Raw genomic sequence first — 24,480 nt, forward strand, 5'->3', positions numbered from 1 at the left:
GTCGTTAATAGAATTAAGGACTGTCCTGATTGGGAACACCTTGTCATTCCTAGAGTTAGGGACCAGCCTGATTGGGGAAACCTTGTCGTTACTAGAGTTAGGGAATGGCCTGATTGGGGACAGCTTGTCATTACTAGAGTTAGGGAACCTCCTGATTAGGGACACCTTGTCGTTACTAGAGTTAGGGAATGCCCTGATTGGGGACAGCTTGCTGTTACTAGAGTTAAAGACCGTCCTCATTGGGGACACCTTGTTGTTACTAGAGTTAAGCACTGTCCTGATTGGGGCACCTTGTCGTTAGTAGCATTAGGGACCATCCTGATTGGGGACACCTTGTTGGTACTATAGTTAAGGACCATCCTGTTGGGGTCACCTTGTTGTTACTAGATTTAGGAACCGTCCTGTTTGGGGTCACCTTGTTGTTACTAGAATTAGGGACCGTTCTGATTGGGGTCACCTTGTCATTACTAGAATTAGGGACCGTTCTGATTGCGGTCACCTTGTTGTTACTAGAATTAGGGACCGTTCTGATTGGGATCACCTTGTCATTACTAGAATTAGGGACCGTTCTGATTGCGGTCACCTTGTTGTTACTAGAATTAGGGACCGTTCTGATTGCGGTCACCTTGTCGTTACTAGAATTAGGGACCGTTCTGATTGGGGTCACCTTGTCGTTACTAGAATTAGGGACCGTTCTGATTGCGGTCACCTTGTCGTTACTAGAATTAGGGACCGTTCTGATTGGGGTCACCTTGTCGTTACTAGAATTAGGGACCGTTCTGATTGCGGTCACCTTGTTGTTACTAGAATTAGGGACCGTCCTGTTTGGGGTCACCTTGTCGTTACTAGAATTAGGGACCGTTCTGATTGCGGTCACCTTGTCGTTACTAGAATTAGGGACCGTTCTGATTGCGGTCACCTTGTCGTTACTAGAATTAGGGACCGTTCTGATTGCGGTCACCTTGTTGTTACTAGAATTAGGGACCGTTCTGATTAGGGTCACCTTGTCGTTACTAGAATTAGGGACCGTTCTGATTGGGGTCACCTTGTCGTTACTAGAATTAGGGACCGCTCTGATTGGGGTCACCTTGTCGTGGTAGCAGCTAAGTCCCCTATGTTATTTATATGTACTATTACTATTTACTTACTGCAGGAGATTTGCTCATTTTTCCCCAGGTTTTGTGGCTCAGCTCTGCTCCATCTCCTGCTGTGCTGCAGGCAGGCATGTGAGGGCAGCAGCGTTACATCGGGTGTGTATACTTATGCACTGAGCCGGAGCGCTGCACAATCCTGCTTCCCTCTTAGCAACAAGGCAGGCGTCAGCCAATCAGCCGCCGGTGTATTCAGCCTGGATCCGGTGCGGGGTTACTGTAGTGCAATGTCCGGGAGTAACCGGGGAGCGATGCTGGTGACGGGCGCTGCACCTCCACTGCAATGCACCTGCCGGGCGGCCGCCTCCATTGTCTGCTGGGGATTAGGTGATGATAAACTAGGGCACATCCGAATGGCGATGATACAGATGATACGAGGCACACGGCTGATAATATCTGCAGATCTCCCCTGCAAATAGCATTAACCAGCCGGCTGCCGCAATGGGATTGTCAGCAGAGTCCGGGGTTACTATAGGGCAAAAAGCCCTCGGCCTGAAATACAGCCGCAGCTCCACGTACCGCAACCATCACAGCGCGGAAACCTGGCGCTGCCACAATGGCGGGATAACATCAGAATAATCTGAATTATAATGTAATAATAAGGAAATAATAAGAGCGGACGGCTGTGTGCAAGCGATGCGCAGCCATCGTGCCACCCAATATCAATCTCTGGGGCCATACTGCACCCCCACGTCATTAATTATGTATGTACAGGGGGCTGTCACGCTGCGGAGCTGTAATCCCCCAGGAGCACGGATTTTATGGTAAAATACGACGTGTCGCTCGAAGTCTCCAATACAGAAGACACTACTACTAATCATAAAATAGGAAACTACTACAAATACCAGCAATACTGCACCGCAACCATTAGTCTATACCACGGCCAGCACAGGTGATAGGGAAAGTATAGTAAAAAATACTACTAGTAATAACAACAATGATATTGTAAGAATGACTAATGATAATAAATGATAAAACACTAGAACAACCGCGCTCTACTTATCACTCCCACTAATAATACGAATATGATAAAATACTTCTCTACTATCTCCACAAGTCATGATGTCGTTCAGCAGATTTCACAGCACAAACTACATGTTAAAAAGCATATTTCTCAGACCTGATGAGAGTAGTGTACTTACCTTCAAAATCCATGTCAGAATAGATGTGTGAACCTGAAAAGCTTGACTCAGTTTTCTCCATTAGTCTGATTGACAATTCCTCAGTGTGCTGCCTCCCTGCTGCTGAATCCTTGCCAACCTAGCCCAACTAACAAATCCTCAGTGTGCCTCCTCCCTGCTGCTGAATCCATGCCCACCTAGCCCGATTGACAACTCCTCATTGTCCCTCCTCCCTGCTGCTGAATCCATGCCCACCTAGCCTGATTGACAATTCCTCAGTGTCCCTCCTCCCTGCTGCTGAATCCTTGCCCACCTAGCCTGATTGACAATTCCTCAGTGTACCTCCTCCCTGCTGCTGAATCCATGCCCACCTAGCCCGATTGACAATTCCTCAGTGTACCTCCTCCCTGCTGCTGAATCCTTGCCAACCTAGTCTGACAATTCCTCAGTGTGCCTCCTCCCTGCTGCTGAATCCATGCCCACCTAGCCTGATTGACAATTTCTCAGTGTGCCTCCTCTCTGCTGCTGAATCCATGCCCACCTAGCCTGATTGACAATTCCTCAGTGTACCTCCTCCCTGCTGATGAATCCATGCCCACCTAGCCTGATTGACAACTCCTGAGTGTCCCTCCTCCCTGCTGCTGAATCCATGCCCACCTAGCCTGAATGACAATTCCTCAGTGTCCCTCCTCCCTGCTGCTGAATCCTTGCCCACCTAGCCTGATTGACAATTCCTCAGTGTACTTCCTCCCTGCTGCTGAATCCATGCCCACCTAGCCCGATTGACAATTCCTCAGTGTACCTCCTCCCTGCTGCTGAATCCTTGCCAACCTAGTCTAACTGACAATTCCTCAGTGTGCCTCCTCCCTGCTGCTGAATCCATGCCCACCTAGCCTGATTGACAATTTCTCAGTGTGCCTCCTCCATGCTGCTCAATCCATGCCCACCTAGCTTGATTGACAATTCCTCAGTGTACCTCCTCTCTGCTGCTGAATCCATGCCCACCTAGCCTGATTGACAATTCCTCAGTGTACCTCCTCCCTGCTGATGAATCCATGCCCACCTAGCCTGATTGACAATTCCTCAGTGTACCTCCTCCCTGCTGCTGAATCCATGCCCACCTAGCCTGATTGACAATTCCTCAGTATACCTCCTCCCTGCTGCTGAATCTCTGCCTACCTACCCTGATTGCCAGCTTGTCAATGTCCTTCCTCCCTGCTGCTGAATCTCTGCCTACCTACCATGATTAACAGCTTGTCAGTGTACCTCCTCCCTGCTGCTGAATCTTTACGCACCTAGTCTGATTGACAGCTCATCGATGTCTCTCCTCCCTGATGCTGCTCTTTGCCCAACTAGTCTAATTTACAGCTCCTGAGTGTCCCTCCTCCCTGCTGTTGTTTGCCCACCTACGCTGATTAACAGCTTTTCAGCGTCATTACTTCTTGTGGCTGCTAAATTTCTGCCCACCTAGCATGACTAACAGCTCACCAGTGTCCCTCCTCCCTGCGGCCTCTGAATCTCCGTCCTTGTAGCCTGATTGACGGGTCCCCAGTGTCACACCTTTCTTCTCCTGCTGAGCTCTCATGCTGCTCAGTACAAGCTGCAGCTGTCAATCAGGATGGATGGACAGAGGCTGAATACACGTGGACTCAAACTGTTTCATTCTGTAGCTGAACTCCTAAAATGCTCAAGTAAGTACATCAGTCTCATCTGGTCTAAGAGACCTTTGTAATCATGTATGCAGTTTGTATTGTGAAATCAGCTGACAGATCTGCCTTAATGATATAATTCACAAAGCGATTTTTCCTCTGTAAACGTCCGCTGTGTATTTGATTTCTAAGCTTATTAAATACATTGTGACATTTTACTCTTAAAAGAATGAAAAAAAGCAAAAGAGTGAACTACTAATGAAAAAATACTGCAATACTAATGACCACAGTGATAATAATCAGCATTAACGTTTTTGCTGTTTTCATACATGTCTGTGCTACACGGCTAAGAACCGCGTGGTGAAACTTCACGCGGATTTACTTTTTATACTCGCGGTTTTTCAGTTTTTTGTAGGAGGGTATTTGCCCTGTACCATGAATTGGCCATTACTTGCTCATATTTTATTCCCGCTAATCCCTTGAATATTCCATTTTTTTATTTTTTAAAACCCGCCATATAGTTCCAGAGATGTGAAACTTTTTATTTAGTGTTAGTTTTTATGGTCTTTACAGGGTGATGTTGCTCACAGGATCCTCGGGGGCGTGTCTTTAGGCTCCTTTCTACACGTGTGCCACGCCTCTTTGACCATAAAAAATTAGCACAAAATAAAAAGGTCGATAACTCAGGAACCGTATAGCGGATTTTAAAAAAATAAAAAGTTTTATACTCAGGGGAGCAGCGGGAATAAAAGAAGAGCCAAAAAAACTAAACCATTTACACCTGATAACAGGTCTACAGCACTTCACTTAACTTAGGAACCCCTTTTCTGTAGTTTGTTGGGGGTCCCATCGGTCGGATCACCAGCCTTCCTACATTTATCGCCTAGACAATTTATTTAGCAGAACCCCCTTAATATAATTTATTTTTGTAGGAGCATTTGGCTTAGAAATTCTGCCATAGTCGACCCTGATGATCAGGATGTCACTGGGGTTCACTGAGGGACACTGAAAAGTAAAATTGGGGAGACTGGATATGACTGCAGAAGATGTGAGAAATGTGCCGCCATCTGCTTCCCTCCAACTTGGTGTAACTGTATAGCGGATTTGTTATGGACCTATTTAGGAACCATACGGTATTATTTTTCCACTGCATACCTCTGTTACTATCCACGGCTGTTCACTCTCTGTGCTACGTGGGAATCATATAGCGGCATCAGAATCTATTCATTATGGCGGAAACATAGAACAATAATTATATTAGAAAGTTGCAGAACTTTTCATTCTCCGATGATTTATTTATAGGGGTCAGGATCATCAATACATCTCAGACGTGGCTGCTCCAAGGTGACATTGCGCCCCCTCTGCAGTCCTCACCCTTCGCCCAGGCATTTTTTTGGCAGGTAAAATCCTAACTAGCACTTCTGGAAAAAAAAAAAGAAGCAATATGTTTCCAGGACGGAATAATCATTGTCCCCTGAGGTCATTTATAAAACGCACTGTCAGGATCTCAGCACAGACCATGAGGCTGCGCTTCACAATGTGAAACTAATTACCCAGAATTCTGATATTTATCTCCCATTATTCGTATAAGCACCAACATAGTCTGTAGCGCTGTACAAAGAATTATTCCATAGCCTATTTATGGCCGGTGCCACAAGGGGCACAATGTTCTTCTCTTATGCTTTATGTCCCCTTGTACATAGTATTAGGGCTAGTAACCGGCACAGTATTGGGTGCAGCAGACACAGTATTTGGACAGTCAATTTATTTGGGTGAGTAGTAGCACAATATTAGGAGGGAACAACTATTTCTTTCTGGTAGTGGCAGGCACAGTAATAGGGGTAGTGGCAGGCACAGTATTTGGGGTAGTGGCAGGCACAGTAATAGGGGTAGTGGCAGGCACAGTATTTGGGGTAGTGGCAGGCACAGTAATAGGGGTAGTGGCAGGCACAGTATTTGGGGTAGTGGCAGGCACAGTAATAGGGGTAGTGGCAGGCACAGTATTAGGAATAGTATCAGGCACAGTATTAGGAGTAGTGGCAGGCACAGCATTTGGGGTAGTGGCAGGCACAGTATTAGGGGTAGTGGCAGGCACAGTATTTGGGGTAGTGGCAGGCACAGTATTTCAGGTAGTGGCAGGCACAGCATTTGGGGTAGTGGCAGGCACAGTATTTGGGGTAGTGGCAGGCACAGTATTAGGAGTAGTGGCAGGCACAGTAATAGGGGTAGTGGCAGGCACAGTATTTGGTTTACTGGCAGGCACAGTATTTGAGGTAGTGGCAGGCACAGTATTAGGGGTAGTTGCAGGCACAGCATAAGGGATAGTGGTAGGCACAGTATTAGGGATAGTGGCAGGCACAGTATTAGGGATAGTGGCAGGCACAGTATTTGGGGTAGTGGCAGGCACAATATTTGGGGTAGTGGCAGGTACAGTATTAGGGGTAGTGGCAGGCACAGTAATAGGGGTAGTGGCAGGCACAGTATTAGGGGTAGTGGCAGGCACAGTATTAGGAGTAGTAGCAGGCACAGTATTAGGGGTAGTGGCAGGCACAGTATTAGGAGTAGTAGCAGGCACAGTATTAGGGATAGTGGTAGGCACAGTATTAGGAGTAGTGGCAGGCACAGTATTTGTGTTAGTGGCACGCACAGTATTTGGTGTAGTGGCAGGCACAGTATTTGGGGTAGTGGCAGGCACAGTATTAGGGATAGTGGCAGGCACAGTATTAGGGGTAGTGGCAGGCACAGTATTAGGGGTAGTGGCAGGCACAGTATTAGGGGTAGTGGCAGGCACAGCATTAGAGATAGTGGTAGGCACAGTATTAGGGATAGTGGCAGGCACAGTATTAGGGATAGTGGCAGGCACAGTATAAGGGGTAGTGGCAGGCACAATATTAGGGGTAGTGGCAGGTACAGTATTAGGGGTAGTGGCAGGCACAGTATTAGGGGTAGTGGCAGGCACAGCATTAGGGATAGTGGTAGGCACAGTATTAGGAGTAGTGGCAGGCACAGTATTTGTGTTGGTGGCAGGCACAGTATTTGGTGTAGTAGCAGGCACAGTATTTGGGGTAGTGGCAGGCACAGTATTAGGGATAGTGGCAGGCACAGTATTTGGTGTAGTGGCAGGCACAGTATTAGGGATAATGTCAGGCACAGTATTAGGGGTAGTGGCAGGCACAGTATTAGGGATAGTGGCAGGCACAGTATTAGGAGTAGTAGCAGGCACAGTATTAGGGGTAGTGGCAGGCACAGTATTAGGGATAGTGGTAGGCACAGTATTAGGAGTAGTGGCAGGCACAGTATTTGTGTTAGTGGCAGGCACAGTATTTGGTGTAGTAGCAGGCACAGTATTTGGGGTAGTGGCAGGCACAGTATTAGGGATAGTGGCAGGCACAGTATTAGGGGTAGTGGCAGGCACAGTATTTGGTGTAGTGGCAGGCACAGTATTAGGGATAGTGGTAGGCACAGTATTAGGGGTAGTGGCAGGCACAGTATTAGGGATAGTGGCAGGCACAGTATTAGGGATAGTGGCAGGCACAGTATTAGGAGTAGTAGCAGGCACAGTATTAGGAGTAGTGGCAGGCATAGTATTTGGGTTAGTGGCAGGCACAATATTAGGGGTAGTGGCAGGCACAGTATTATGAGTAGTGGCAGGTGCAGTATTAGGGGCAGTGGCAGGCGCAGTATTTGGGATAGTGGCAGGCACAGTATTAGGGGTACTAGCGGGCACAGTATTAGGGGTACTAGCAGGCACATTATTTGGGGTAGTTGCAGGCACAGTATTAGGAGTAGTAGCAAGCACAGTATTAGGGGTAGTGGCAGGCACAGTATTACGGGTAGTGGCAGGCACAGTATTAGGAGTAGTGGCAGGCACAGTATTTGGGTTAGTGGCAGGCACAATATTAGGGGTAGTGTCAGGCACAGTATTATGAGTAGTGGCAGGTGCAGTATTAGGGCCAGTGGCAGGCGCAGTATTTGGGATAGTGGCAGGCACAGTATTAGGGGTACTAGCAGGCACAGTATTTGGGATAGTTGCAGGCACAGTATTAGGGGTAGTGGCAGGTACAGTATTAGGGATAGTGGCAAGCACAGTATTACGGATAATGGCAGGCACAGAATTAGGGGTACTAGCAGGCACAGTATTTGGTGTCGTTTCATGCACAGTATTAGGAATAGTAGCAGGCACAGTATTAGGGGTACTGGCAGGAAAAAATGACGGGTAGTGGCAGGCACAGTATTTGGGGTAGTGGCAGGCACAGTATTAGGAGTAGTGGCAGGCACAGTATTTGGGTTAGTGGCAGGCACAATATTAGGGGTAGTGGCAGGCACAGTATTAGGAGTAGTGGCAGGCACAGTATTTGGGTTAGTGGCAGGCACAGTATTAGGAATAGTGGCAGGCACGGCATTTGGGGTAGTGGCAGGCACAGTATTAGGGGTAGTGGCAGGCACGGTATTTGGGGTAGTGGCAGGCACAGTATTAGGGGTAGTGGCAGGCACAGTATTACGGGTAGTGGCAGGCGCAGTATTTGGGATAGTGGCAGGCGCAGTATTAGGGGTAGTGGCAGGCACAGTATTACGGGTAGTGGCAGGCACAATATTAGGGGTAGTGGCAGGCACAGTATTAGGAGTAGTGGCAGGTTCAGTATTAGGGATAGTGGTAGGCACATTGTTTGGGGGAGAAATTTCAATGCAGCAAGAACAATATTGTGGACCCCTGAGACAGCACCATGGCATGATATTGGGACCAGTAGGCACAGCATTGGGGGTAACATTAGACGGTATAATCAGACACTATATGGAGGGAGTAGTGCAGCAGGTACAGTATTGGGGGCACTGGATAAGCACTGATAATGGTGGCTGCACGTCGGAGGGTTTTTTACCACAGAGGGTGGAGAGCTGCTGCAAATGCACTTTTGGGAAGCAAACATCAGAGTAAGCAAGAAATCGGAGGCGACCCCCACAAACAATACTGTATTTGAGGTCTGTGCCGTGCATAGTACAGGACCACCTCTGTGATTCCTGCTTCCCACCCTGCGCTGCCTGTACTTCCGATGCTTGGGCCGCTGTGGTGTTTTAGCTGCACTGTAATAAGATCCTCAAGGAGCTGAAGAGTCGCTGGAGGTTTCGCTAATTGCTCGGATGGATCTGTGATGTGTAGAATGGGATGAGCTCCAGAGTCAGCGCCGGAAACCGCCAAATGGTATCAATTCAATCAATGGGTCTCATCTATTAAAAGCTGGTCCAGATCTATGGACGTCTCTGAGCGAAGCAGGACCAAGAGGAAACAGCTCAGTACAACCCTAAATACCGCCACACACTGTGCTCAGGTAATATGGGTGCAGCATTACTACCATCATACACTGCTAAACTGCCACTATATGGTGCTCAAATAATTCCGTCATACAAATCTAAAATGATATAATCATACAGTACCAAAATAATACTGCTATAGAATGCCTGAATATTGCTCACATATGGAGCTCAAATTTATAGCGCCATACAGTACACGAATAGTGCCATTCGGTACTTGAAAATCAATGGGTAAAAATATTTGGACTCTGTGTAGTTCACAGCCCCAATGACTGGAAGCAAGTGGCTGCAGGGAGAATATAACTTCATTTTCTCCCTGCGTCCGCACTTCCAATGTTTCACACTTCATTTACCTGCAGATTCCCACTATGGCTGCAGGTGATTACCGTTTTTTTTTTTTAATAAAAGATTCTCTTTATACCCCAGAATTATGTGGCTAAACTATTGTGCCACATGGTGCATAAAAAATCTCCGCAACACAATTCTGAGATATCATTATTCAGTACCGCAATGATACTACTAAACAATGGCCAGATCCATAAGAAGACCATATTTACAGTGCCTTAATTAATAAAACCACCATACAGTGCTCAAATATTGCAGCGCAGAGTTTAGTTGGCAATGCATTATTCTAAATGAAATCATCGCACATTTCCCAAATAATTCCACTATGCAATAACCAAATACTGCTGTCATACAGTGCAATTCATACAAATATTTCCGCCATACAATTCTAAAATAACACCATCATATAGTACCCAAATAATGCCACTGTCACAAGCAAATTATTACAGAATACAGTGCCTATATCCAGGGTATAAATAAAAAGCTCCACATTGTGCCATGACACATTTTATTTGTGCCGTACAAAAAAATTATTCACAAACAACTTCACAATAAGGTGTAAAAATAATACTGCCACACAGTGCCCTGAAGATTCTGTATTCTATTCCATAATATCATACAATACCCACATATAACTGACACACCATATCCAAATGGACAGTGCCTAAATGGTGCCACGTGGTGCTTAAATAATACCGTAATTGTTCTAGCCAGTGTCCAAACAAATGTGCCATACAATTCTAAAATAAAATAATTTTACACTGTCCAAATATTACAGTGCCCATAAAGTACCCAATAAAAACTACCATATTGTGTCCATAATATTCTAAAATAATATTACTTTACAGTACTCAACTATTACAGCCCAAACTGACAATGCTTAAACAAATCCTGCATACGGTGCCCACATAGAGTCAATGCTTAAATAATTCCGCTATACAGTATCCATACAGTTCTAAAATAATACACAACACTACCAAAAAATTACTGTTATACAGTGCCTAAAAATGATCACATACAGTACCAAATATACCACTATATCGTACCCAAATAATACTGCCTTACAGTAATTCCAAATAGCTGTACCATACAGCGTTCAAATAATTATACAATACAGTAATCAAATATTACTGATATGTAGAGCTCAAAAAAGTTCTACCATGCAGTTAACAAGTAGTTCTGCCATATAGTGTGCATAAAATACTACCGTAAATTGGTGATAAAGCAATATGGCTATGTTTTATACACATTGTATGGCGGTTTCGGGTAATATAGGAGTGTTTGTATATTTGGTGCTGTATGTGATATTATTTGGGCACCGTGTACAGTAACATTTGGGTAGTGTATAATGGTATTATTGTAGAACTGTATGGCAGAATTATGTAGACACTGTATAGTTTAAATGGCACTATATCCTGACGATTTGGGCACAGTATGTCAGTAATATTTGGGTACTGAAAAATATTACTTTGGATTCGTAAGGACACTATGTATGGCAGTTTTCTTTGGGTACTATTTGGGAGCACTAATATTTTTGTTTTATGTATGAATTATTTAGCTGAATTGTATGGCGGCATTTTTTTTTTGCACCACATGCGGTTTTACATGATTATCCGAATCTTGTATCACTCATTTGTAGTGATGCCCTGAGGCAAATGCCCATTTATCCCTCCTGATCACAGAAGGCAATCAGATCCTGCTTTAGATTTTCTAAAAAAAAAAAAATAGAGCTGCACTCTGATTGGTTCCATTGAAGTCAATGGAGCTAAGTTGCAATACCATAAACAGCCTGCATGAAAAGGTGGCACTGTTTGGTTTTTTTTGGAAGAAAGCAGCCATGTTTTCTGTGCATCCCCTTTAATATAAGCACACAATCATAAGATCTGATATATTATAATGCACCGGTATGAATGAGCTCGGCCATAATCCCGCACACTAGCGCTGTTTTTTTAGAATTATAAGAATTAGAAGGGTTAATTGCCCTCTAATACACAGGAGGCGAACCTCACCCAGGTCAGGTCTTGTAATCTCCCCCGATCCTGCGGGATGGAGACGTAAGCTGCAGCTTAGATCTGTAAGCACAGTGCAGGCTTTACAATGATATGGATGTAGCAGAGCCGAGTTTGTCATTCAGGCTACATGACCTGTAGGATTACACTAAAACGCGGCCTCACCTTAGTAGTGCTATCTCCATAGCCGCCATTTAAAATCCCTCTTTGCCATATATGTAGCTTTTTTTCTATTTGGAAACAGTCAGCAAGTTGCTGTTGACGGATCTAATTGTGGCTTTTTCTTTTTTTTTTGCTAATTACTCTTTTTCTAATTATTTTTCTAACAATCCAACTTCCAAATATCATGTAAAAATATGAGATGGAAGCAACTTGGAAGCCTTTCTGCCCCCAACATTCTACATTGTCTGTATGAGATCCGTCAGCAGCAGCATGCTGATGGTTTCCTTTTCACGGCATAATTATACTTGTGTACCGCACAGAACAAAAACGGACTGTAAATAAGAGAAAACAGCCTAGAGTGCAGCAACAAATCTATATGAAGCCGTCAGGACGTGCTGAGACTTGTAGTTCCACAGCCTTTGGCATGCTCTGCAGAGAATGCTTCCAACTTTTTCTTTAATGTTACAGAATGTTCTTTTCCACTCGATTTATAGTCTGTAATTGCCAGTTACGGGCACTGGAACCACCCGACAGTGGAGGTAATGGATTCCTGTCTGCTGATGCCGCGCATTTATCTCGCACCCGTCACAAAAAGAAAGGATTCTTTAAGATGCAAAGCGGAACAATCCCGCAGCACGGCACAACGTGGCGGCGTCTTCACAGCTCAACCACATTCCTCCTAGTCCCACTATTTAAGGACTTTATTTCCACCAGCTGCCTCCTCCGTGCCCCCTTTGGGTTCCAGTTCTTCACCATCTGTAACGGTATGTGCACACGTCAGGATTTCTTGCAGAAATTTCCTGAAAAAAAAACACGGACATTTCTGCCAGAAATCCGCATGCGTTTTATTCTTCGCGTTTTTCATGCGTTTTTGACGCGGTTTTTGACGCGGTTTTTGTGCCTTTTTTCCCAATGCATAGAATAGCGGGAAAAACGCGAAAAAGCCGCAAAATTAATGAACATGCTGCTTTTTTTTTTTTACCGCGATGCGTTTTTTTCGTGGAAAAAAAACGCATCATGTGCACAAAAATTGCAGAATGCATTCTAAATGATAGGATGCATAATGTATGCGTTTTTAATGCGTTTTATAGCGTTGTTATCGCGAAAAAAAACACGAAAAAAACACGCAAAAACCTGAACGTGTGCACATACCCTAAGACTTCCGCTTGCCGTCATTGAATAGAGCGCGTGCCCTATAGCGGCTTTCTGCTGTACGGAGTGAATCTCATCAGATGGATGTGATCATCACGATCAGTTTTTGCCGCCTTGTGACGCAAATTTAAGTGGGATTGTTTGAGTTCACTGACAGCAAGCACAGATCTCCAAAATGGCCAGAAATTAGAAGAGTGAGTATTATTTAGCCATTGCATGGTGGCATAACTGGGCACCGAATGGCGGTATATTGTGGGATATATGGCAGTATTATATGTCTGTAATAGATGGTAGTATTATATGGACACTGTATGGAGATAATATTTAAGCATTGTGTGGCAGTATTATGTGACGGTAATATTGTGTGAGCTGTATATGGCAGTATTATTTGGATACTGTGTGGCAGTATAATTTCAGCATTATATGGCCATATATTGTGGGAAATATATGGAAGTATTATATGTTTGTAATAGATGGTAGTATTATATGGACACTGTATGGAGATATTATTTAAGTATTGTGTGGCAGTATTATGTGATGGTAATATTGTGTCACCTGTATATGGCAGTATTATGTGTGGCAGTATAATTTCAGCATTGTATGGCCATATATTGTGGGAAATATATGGCAGTATTATATGGCTGTATTATATGGCTGTAATGTATGGCTGTATTACATGGTAGTATTATATGGACACTGTATGGTGATATTATTTAAGCATTGTGTGGCAGCCTGGTGTGATAGCAATATTGTGTGAGCTTCATATGGCAGTATTATTTGTAAACTGTAAGGCAGTATTATTCCAGCATTGTATGGTAATATTGTGTGGGAAATATATGGCCTTATTATGTGAGCCCTCTATGGTTATATTATTTGGATACTGTATGGAGGTAATAACATATGGCAGAATAATATAGATAATAATAGATACTGCACGGAGGTGATATTTAGGCATTGGTATGGTAGTATTGTATGGTAAATATATGGCTGTATTGTGAAAGCCCTCTATGGTAGTATTATATAGATCCTATATGGCGGTATTATTAAGGCCTACTGCTAGAAACCCCTTTAAGAGGACAACAATGAAAATGTTCCCGGTTGATTTTGCAGAAGTCAGGAAGAAGGATGCTGTGCACTGAAAAGTGCTGGGAATATTGACTGTATTACCTGAGCCCTCAATGGTACTATTATTTGGATACTGGATGGCGGTATTATTTAGGTATTGTGTAAGAAATATATGGCATACCATGTCAGCTCTCTAGATTCTATTATTTGGATACTGTATGGCGGTATTATTTGAGTGTTGTGTAAGAAATGTATGGCATTACCATGCGAGCTCTCTAGATACTATTATTGGTATACTCTATGGCAGTATTATATAGCTATTATATGGTTGTATTATGTATCGCTGCACTCAATGGTACTATTTTTGGGATACTGTATGGTGGTATTATTTAGGTATTATGTGAGCTCTTCATGGTGCTATTATTTGGATAATGGATGGCGGTATTATTTAGTTTTTGAATGAGAAATATATGGCATTATCATTAGCTCTTTAGATACTATTATTTGGATACTGTGTGGTGCTATTATTTTGATAATGGATGGCGGTATTATTTGGGTGAGAAATATATTGCATTACTATGTAAGCTCTCTAGATACTATTAATGGGATACCGTATAGCGGTATTATTTGGGTATAGTATGGCTGTATTGTGTGGGAAATACATGGTAGCATTATATGAGCCCTCTACGGTAAAAGTAGTTGGATATTACATGGAAATATTATTGAGGCATCATATGGCGTTTTTTTTTTTCCGCATATCACTGCCATGGAAAAACTGTAGTGGGTGGGTAGTACGTGGAAGCATTACATGGCACACTATGAGCACAACCTTTGGGCATTGGGGCCCTACTTTGCCAGTTCCCCGGGGCCCCATTACTGGTGGTCGTGCTGTCAGTCGTTCCGCAGCAGACGAATCTCATTCAGACAAAACTCTGAAATTCTTTGCGGCGTCGTTCTTCAGCCTCTTGGCAGAGAACATAATGGCGCCATCTCCCCGTGATATCTCACGGATTTTCCTCTTTTTAGTTTTAATATTTTCTTTATGGTCGAATTATAGAAACTTTTTTTTTTTCCTACTTACAAAAACCTAAATCAGATTATGAAGCACTTACAAAACGAGAACAAGATAATCCTCGAAAATAAAGCGCCAGACACTTAATGTTCAGCGGAAAAACCTCCCGATTACAGATTTGTAGAAAATTCACATTTCATCCCGTGGGTTTTAGTTTTGTAAAGAGGTTGGGATTAAAGGGTTAAAGGGGTTTTTTGAATTTCCCATTTTTTGATAGGAGAGCTTAACAAAATAAACTAAGCAGAGGGCGATCCTTTACTGGGGTCATCAGCGATCGGCTGTAATCTGTAAGTGTTCAGTTTTCCTGCAGCGCCTCCGCAGGGAATATCAGGTATTGCACTGTTCTCAATGAAATCAATGGATTCTGTGTGTAATGCAGGACAGGACAGGTCCTCCAGAGTGAGAGTCGCTCTTATCTATCTGCTCTCTAAGAGGTTATCCTATGACCGGTTCCTAGCAGTCCTCAATCTAAAAGGGCGTGAGTCCGAGCTTCACCCCACAGGTCATATAGTAGGTTCATAAGCTGCCAAAATACTGCCTACACCCATAAGGCTATATTCACACGTTGCTTTTTTACTGCTTCTTTTTCTGCAGCCCAAACCGGATCTCTTGGCGAAAAGTAGGTTTTGCTGTTTTTTTCTTGCGCTTTTCAAGATCCCAAAGTTTAGCTTTGGTTCCACCGTGCAGGCAGGGATAATACAAGGTGTTAGGCCACCAATGTAACACATATGTGACACCATAAACATTTGTAGAAAAAAGGGCAATTTAACCAAGTTATGTAGTGGAAAAGGTTTTTTTTCAACTATTCTGAACTAAAAAGTTAAAAATACACAAATACAAATGTAAAAACAGCGGGGGGAGGTGAATTGGTCAGGCATAGCTTACCTAAGACACTGGCAATGCATTGCATTTTTGGGGCACAGTTCATTTTCACACATTGGTCAGGCATTGTTTACTTTCATGCATTGGTAGTCCATTGAGTTGGTCAGGAAGTGTTTTTCACACATTGCTAGGGCATTGCTTACTTTCACACATTGGTAGGACATTGTTTACTTTTACACATGGGTAGGGAATTGATTTGGTTGGGCATCGCTTACTTTACCATATTGGTAGGACACTGAGTTGGTAGAGCATTGTTAATTATCACACATTGGTCGGGCATTTCTTACTTTTACACTTTAGTAGGGCATTGAGTTGGTCAGGCATTGCTTACTGTCGCACATTGGTAGGGCATTAAGTTGGTTTCACATTGATTGCTTTCACACATTGGTAAGACACTGAGTTGGTCGGGCATTGCTGACTATCACACATTAGTAGGGCATTGAGTTGGTCAGGAATTGCTTACGTTTACACATTGGTAGGGCACTGAGTTGGCCGGTCATTGCTTACATCCACACATTGGTTGGTCATTGAGTTGGTCGGGCATTGCTTACTTTCACACATTGGTCGGTCATTATTTACTTTCACACATTGGTTGGTTATTGATTTGGTTAGGCATTGTTTACTTTCAAACATTGGTAGGGGATTGAGTTGGTGGGGCATTGCTTACTTCTGCACATTGCTAGGGCATTGAGTTAGTTGGGTATTGTTTACTTTCACACATTGGTCAGGTATTGCTTACTTTCACACATTGGGCGGGCATTGAGTTGGTTGGGTATTGTTTCGTTTCACACATTGGACGGACATTTTGTTGGTCTAGCATTGTTTACTTTCACTCATCAGTAGGGCATTGAATTGGTTGGGCATAGTTTATTTTTACACATTGGTAGGGCACTGAGTTGGTCGGGCATTGTTTCCTTTTATACATACGGTATCACTAGTATAAAGGGAACCTGTCATCAGAACAATTGCTATTAACCTGCAGATGCGTATAAAGGGTTAATAGCATATTACTGATTCCCTTTAACTAAACTGTACTAATACTAACGTCCATGCTCAGGTGAGGCCACCAAGACATTATGGTTTAAACTTGGCAAAATCTCAAAAATACTAACGTTTTTTGTTCCAATTCACAAAAAAAATGGATAGAAACAACTATTTTTCCATTCACTGACAGCAAGCAGAATTGATCATGGCATAATGAGATTAAAATATTTACCCAATATAATTTTTTTTTGCTCCAAATTTCATCACTATCAATACTGTATATCTGCTTGCTGTCAGTGAATGCAACCTGTCTCGCTTACATCTAATTGCCCTTAGTACAGCTGAGGGTTAGTCTTGGGAACAATGGGCACGGCGCCCGCTCCTCCTGCACATGGGGCAACGACGCCTCGGCTATCCGGATGATTTCAGCACCTTCCTGGCATGTGAGGAAGCTAGGAGGCAGCACAAACTGGGCTCGCTGCTTATTATCTCCTCTGATTCATCGCTCGTATTAACAGTCAGCGGACTGTAATCATAGGTGAGAACGCTACACTTAGCGAGGTGGGCACATGGGGCGGCACGCAGCCCACTGAATAACCCGCGGTGCCAACCTGTCATTTACTTTACAAAGGATGACGGACAGCAGGTGACGGAGCCATTTATAGGGAAGCGCAGAGCATTACGGGGTCCGAGAGCAGCTCTGCACACGCAGAACATCGCTCCTTTGGTTTCTGGAGTATTAATATGTGAAATTCAATATTAAAGGAGATGTCTCATCTGGATAAACTGGAGAAAAAATGCAAAAAAACCCCTCAAGAACGGAGGGATTTTTTCATTCTATTGTGTACGGCCGCTGCCTGCTTTACCTATGCAGTCAATCAGCAGAGGCTGCTTTTCCTAGGCAGGGAGGGCGCTTGCAAGCTTTTTGCTTTAGAGCTTGGAAGCGCTCCTCCGAATCTCCAGTTTCAGTGTCCCTGCGCTCCTTCGATTTTGCGCACAGTTCGGGCAGGCGGTTCAGGAGGAATATCACTGGTCTGAACTGTCAGTCATCAGGAGCGCACTGCTCCCTGGCAAGCAGGAGGCAGGGGAGCGCTGCGCTCCTGAAGAAAGAGCATAAAAAGACCCTTTTAAAGATTTTCTTTTCTATTCTAAGAGATTATGAAGCTGGAAGGAAAAAATATAAATGCCCAGAGTGAGCACCATAAGATCGCCTCGATTCTGACCTATAGGTGGCTCTATAAGAAATCAGGGGTTCCATGAATGCCAGCAGGTTTTTGTTATGTAATCTGAGAACAGCATAATGTTGGGGCAGAGACCCTGATTCCAGGGATGTGTCACTTATTAGGCTGTGTTTCTATAAAATCAGTGTTTTATCAGCAGGAAATTATCACTAGAGGACTAGGCGCCTTGTGCCTCCTGGTCTAGCCCTGCACTGATAGTGTAGGCGGGGATATACAAGGATCTAGCTCTGCTAGAGCTGCTGCACAGAAAACTGTGATTCTAAAACAACTGATGCACACAGGAAACTAAGTGACACAGCGCTGGAATCAGGTTCTCTGACCCTACAAACCTGCTCTGATCTTTACAGGAAAGTTGCCTACAGGGGGCACTAGAGAAACACTCTTCTTCCTTCTGGAAGAGAGCTCATTTGCATACTTATTTCCCAGAGAGCATTGCCTGGGCTGCCAGACTTCTTACACCAGCTGGGTCTCCCGGATGTCGGCTGCTCTCTGAAGGACACGTAACACGTTGCGCCATCACTAGACACAAGGACATTTATCACTTGTAACGAGAAGTCGCCGTCAGTGATTTCTCCCCCCGGAATCGATCATTACCTTTCTTTTTCCACCACGGCCCTTCAGGGATAGAGAAGGAGAGATCCTTGAATTCGATATTCACAGCCGGCCTGCGGGGTAACGAGGAGAAGCGCTGAGCTTCCGTCAGGCTGTTGTCCACTTTCTTTAAATGTCCATTAAGCAGGGGGGTGTCTTGGCTCCCAGCGCAGCCGGAGACCACCTCATCCAGCGACACGCACACTGACTTTGGGTCTGACATTGCAGCGGCGGGGATGCTAGAATTCTGCAAAAAAAAAAGAAAAAATCAGTATAAATAAACCTAAATTATAACAATCATGAGATTTAAAGGGCCAGCGTCACCAGACTAATTAATCCCAACTTTGTCTTTATATTTAAAGGGGTTGTCTGGATTAAAACAAAAACAGCATCGAACGCCCTATTAACATATTCTGGGGAGGGTGTTCTTTATCAAAATCACGGTAGCAAATACAAAGAGCGTTTCTTTCTCTGGAGGACCCAACACACCCATAAATAACACAGACAGTGTAACACCTCATCTTTCCTATGGGGGTGCTGCAGGGAAAACTAAACCTGCCATGTTTTCCCACTTTTTTTGCAGCTGATCGCTCATTTTTGGAGCGTTTTATAAACATCTTTAAACATTTACAGAAAAAAAACCTAACACCTAAGCACTCTGGGCACTTCATTGGGCTTATGCTCCTTAAAGAGGTATTCCAGTTCCATCAAATAAAGCGCAATCATTACATACTGAAAACGTCTGCAATTTTCCCACATAACTTTCGCATAAGGACTCATCCGAGATCTCTGCTTGCTGTCCTCGAATGGAAGATCTAAAAGTTTTTGTAACTTTTTTACATGTATCTATTTTTACGTTTTCTCGTTGATTGGCACCTATAAGTCTTAATATTCCGCTTTTATGTGTTAAATGTATCGATTTTTACTTTTTCTCATTGATTGGCGCCTATAAGTCTTAATATTCACCTATTCTGCATTAAATGTTTCAATTTTTACTTTTTCTCGTTGATTGACGCCTATAAGTCTTAATATTCACCTTTTATATGTTAAATGTATCGATTTTTACTTTTACTCATTGATTGGCACCTATAGTCTTAATATTCGTCTTTTATATGTCGCCACCTTATTTTTGGAGCAAGAAAGCGAAGTTACCGATTGATACAAATGTTGCGACTTTTCAGGCACAACGTCTTTGTGGAAGATGAGCATTGGGAATACTAGTACGGAATGAGACTTTTAGGTAAATTGCGCCATTTTTTCTGATCCCGGAGTCGCTCTTGCGTCTTTCTTCCCGCTGCAGCTCGCGGAGCTACCTGTGATGCCAGATTACACAATGTGCCGGGGCTCGGTGGCATCTGATACCGATCGACGGTACAAAAAGTTCAAATCTTTCTCGTCTGGTTCCCAATGATCAAATATCTCCCCGAGGGCACGAAAAAGACAAAACCCCCAACGATCAGGTTACCCTGCAGGAAAACACAGCGCCGCGGGCAGGAAATCTGCATCCCGATTCCAGGCTAAATCAAGGCCGTCCATTGAGCGGTGCCAGGACTGAAGGCGACTGAGACAAGGGATGAATGTGCCCGCGCCAGTGATGGAGGCGACTTATTCTAGAAAATATCCAGAAACAACGCCCGAGAGATACACAAGAGAAAAGGGCCACGTAACGGGCAGTAAATGTGCCGCCATATCGGCTGTCAGAAGTCACCGACATATCACATAATCACTGCCGGCACCAATATGGCAACAAAAAAAAGAAACCATGCGATGTAAAGGCAATATAGATAGTGAATGTCTGCCCCATGATCTGTGCGGGCGATGGCGGCGGAGCGGGGGGATCACATCAGGTTGTGCAGGGAAGAAGCCGGGATTGTGCGAGGGTCCGGCGCTCGGCTGCGCGGACAAATCTGCCTTTGTGATTCTATCACTGGCCGCTGGCAAAACAGAGCGGGCGCCGCGCCAAGTGCCACCGACATAGTCAGCCCTCCGAGGCTGTGCCCGCAGACAGGAAGCCGGAGAGGTGCCAGCTCCATGCTGGGGGTTGTAGTGCTCTACAGAGAGTAACAGAGTTGTAATATGGACATGCTGGGGGTTGTAGTGCTCTACAGAGAGTAACAGAGTGTAATATGGACATGGTGGGGGTAGTAGTGCTCTACAGAGAGTAACAGAGTGTAATATGGACATGGTGGGGGTAGTAGTGGGTTGTGCAGTCGAGCCGAGCCCGGCAGACCCTATAGACCCCGCTGGGCTTGGTTGTGATTCCCGACCGCGCTCTGTTGAGGTGACGGATTCGACAGGTTTGTGGTTCGGTCTCAGAGAACAGTCAAAGAAGGAGAAGGTTTTTTTAATATTCTAATTGACCACGTGCGAGGGTGAATGTATGGGGGGACGAGTTGTATTTTTAGGGGCATTAATTTGGGGTTCAGCTAGTTATTTAACTTTGTTGGGTAAGAAAACAGCACAAACCATTAGAGCGAAAAGTGTTTTCCATCTTGGACAATCTATTCTTATTAGATCGGACCCCCAACAATAACCTGATCACAGGACGTAACTGCAGAAACCCCCCACTGATCGGCTGTAACCTGAGATAGAACTCCCTGCAGCGCCTCCACAGGGGGGAAGAGGCATTACACAGCATCCGATCACATCACTGGGGGGCTGCCATGTAATGCGGGGTCTGCAGAGGGAGAGACGCTCCATGACGCTGCCCCCCACCCTAATAACACAAAATCACAGGGGAAGTCATTGAAAAATCTATTATCTATCTCTAATATATTATCTATCTATTATCTATTGTCTACAATCTATTATCTATCTATCTATTATCTATCTAGCTATTATCTATCTATCCATTATCTATCTATCTATCTATCTATCTATCTATCTATTATCTATCTATTATCTATCTAGCTATTATCTATATATCTATTATTTATCTATCTATTTATATCTATCTAGCTATTATCTATCTATTATCTATTGTCTACAATCTATTATCTATCTATCTATTATCTATCTAGCTATTATCTATCTATCTATCTATCTATCTATCCATCTATTATCTATCTATCTATCTATCTATTATCTATCTAGCTATTATCTATCTATCTATCTATCTATCTATCTATCTATCTATCTATCTATCTATTATCTATCTAGCTATTATCTATATATCTATCTATCTATCTATCTAGCTATTATCTATTATCTATCTATTATCTAGCTATTATCTATCTATCTATTATCTATCTATAATATATTATCTATCATCTATCTTATCACAATATTCCATTTGATGAGCTATCACCCCCCTGTACAGCACAGCTCATCCCCATGTATCAGTGCAGTGTCCCCCCATTCCTCGCCCCCATTGCTAGCTCTGCTCTGTCCCATCTCTCTTACATAATCCTCTTGGCCTCTGTCTCTTTTCCAGGAGGATGCATTGAGCCGCCACTGCGCCTGCGCACAGCATCCTGTAATCCTGGGCTCAGAGGTAACTCTCGGTCAGTGGCCGCCGCTCCGCTCCGCCGGTGCCCGGTGCCCACAAGCTGCAGCCAGGAGGTTTCTCACATTCCCACAAAGGGTTAATCCTCCCGGACTTGTGCAACCCATCTCCAATAACCCACAATAAAGACCTGGGATAACCCTGCAGCTGCCAGTCACGGGGCAGGTCGCCATTAACCCTTTTGTAACCAGGTCTCATTTGCAGCATTTTTAAAGCGAGTGAAAGTCCTGCAAATCCAATGATGGCTGGAAAAGGCCTGTGAGCCGGGCACTGCAGGGTTAACCCCGCATGACAGCCGCACTGCACGCATCAATCATCGCTTCCATTCATTACTATCACAGCAATTAATATTAGAATGAATGATTCACATCCTCAATAGCTGCACCTAGAATCTAGGAGGAAGCCAGGGACTACAAGTCCCAGCAGCCAAGCGGTGATTCTAGGCATGCTGTAGAACTACAAAACCCAGCAGGCAAGAAGTGATTCTTGGAATTCTGTAGAATTATGAGACCCAGGAGGCAACTGGTGATTCTAGGAATCCAGTGGAACTACAACTCCCAGCATGAAATCAGTGATTATATGCATGCTGTAGAACTACAAGTCCCAGACAAAAACACGTTCATTACTGAAGGAAAACCACACAATGGACACAAGTGTCAGATGACAAAAAACAAGCAGCGGTTCTCCCTCTGCTATAGAAGGACTGCAAGTCCCAGCATGCAACTAGCGATTCTATGCATGTTGTAGAACTACAAGTCGCAGAAGCAAACCCGTGAAACACTGAAGAATCGCACAATGAATACAAGTATCAGATGACAGCAACAGGCAGTGTTTCTCCCCCTGCTATAGAAGGACTACAAATCCCAGCAAGCAAGCAGTGTCTATAGATCGCGGAGAACTACTAGTCCCGGGTGTTCCTATCCCAGCGCAGCTGTGACCTTGAGGCATTTTATAAGGCTGGGATGATTTATTGATGTAATCTCGGGCAGAGGCAGGGTGGGGGAGGGGTGCAGGGGATCTGTCTCTGACAATCCCGGCTCTGCTACATCCACGGTCCACAACAGACCCAGGACACAGGGGGTATATAGAGATGTAGGCGGGCTGAGTGTGCTGGAGGGCCAGCTGGGCTCTGCTACATCAATACAAGCTGTATACTGTACTGAATGCTGTATATGGCACACAGCCCCAGGAATGTATGGAGATGTAGCAGAGCTGAGTGTGCTCCTGAGTACATCCATACAAGCTGTATACTGTACTGAATGCTGTATACGGCACACAGCCCCAGGACAGAGGAGTGTATGGAGATGTAGCAGAGCTGAGTGTGCTCCTGAGTACATCCATACAAGCTGTATACTGTACTGAATGCTGTATACGGCACACAGCCCCAGGACAGAGGAGTGTATGGAGATGTAGCAGAGCTGAGTGTGCTCCTGAGTACATCCATACAAGCTATATACTGTACTGAATGCTGTATACGGCACACAGCCCCAGGACAGAGGAGTATATAGAGATGTAGCAGAGCTGAGTGTGTGCCTGAGGGCCAGCTGGGCTCTGCTACATCCATACACGCTCTATACTATGCTGAATGCTGTATATGGCACACAGCCCCAGGAATGAATGGAGATGTAGCAGAGCTGAGTGTGTTCCTGAGTACATCCGTACAAGCTGTATACTGTACTGAATGTTGTATATGGCACGCAGGAGTGTATAGAGATGTAGCAGAGCTGAGTGTGTGCCTGAGGGGCAGGCTGGGCTCTGCTACATCCATACACGCTGTATACTGTACTGAATGCTGTATACGGCGCACAGCCCCCGGAGTATATAGAGATGTAGCAGTGCTGAGTGTGGGGCTCCGGGCACTCACCATGGTGGCGGGCACGCTGAAGGCGGCAGTCAGGCAGGCCATCCCCTGCCCCGGCCGGGCTCGGTGCGCTGTCTACAGCTGCTGGTGCTGAACTGACGCTCTGCCTCCCGCCCGCCAGCGCCCTCTCCCGGCCTCCCTCGCCCGGCCTCGGCCGCTGATTGGCTGGAGCCGGCAGATGGGCGGAGCCTCTGGGTGCAGCTAAACGTGCTCTTGTTTTCTTCCCAGTCTCCTTCATGTGTCATTATCTCCACAATGTTTTGTCAATGAGCTGTCAGAGAATGCAGAGGGAAGGGGAGCACTGCTCACTCACAGTGGTGCAGCGGGGAACTACAAGGCCCAGGAGACAGCTAACGACACACTGTATACAGGGGAACTACAAG

General features: G+C 44.6%; 1 protein-coding gene across 1 annotated transcript in view; it reads right to left on the reverse strand.

Annotated features, from left to right (window-relative positions):
- ABCG1 (ATP binding cassette subfamily G member 1) overlaps nucleotides 1–24,218 on the reverse strand; it is a 59,042-nt gene extending 34,824 nt beyond the window's left edge. Inside the window, exons 1-2 of the mRNA XM_077293822.1 lie at nucleotides 24,101–24,218; nucleotides 18,735–18,978 (exon numbers count right to left, since the gene is read on the reverse strand). Of these exons, the coding sequence (XP_077149937.1) occupies nucleotides 18,735–18,978; nucleotides 24,101–24,142 (286 nt within the window). The 5' untranslated portion in view covers nucleotides 24,143–24,218. The remainder of the gene's footprint in view (nucleotides 1–18,734; nucleotides 18,979–24,100) is intronic.
- Between the last annotated feature and the right edge of the window lie 262 nt (nucleotides 24,219–24,480).

This window comes from Ranitomeya variabilis, chromosome 3 (genome assembly GCF_051348905.1).
Source record: "Ranitomeya variabilis isolate aRanVar5 chromosome 3, aRanVar5.hap1, whole genome shotgun sequence".
In the NCBI taxonomy this organism is placed as follows: Eukaryota; Metazoa; Chordata; class Amphibia; order Anura; family Dendrobatidae; genus Ranitomeya; species Ranitomeya variabilis.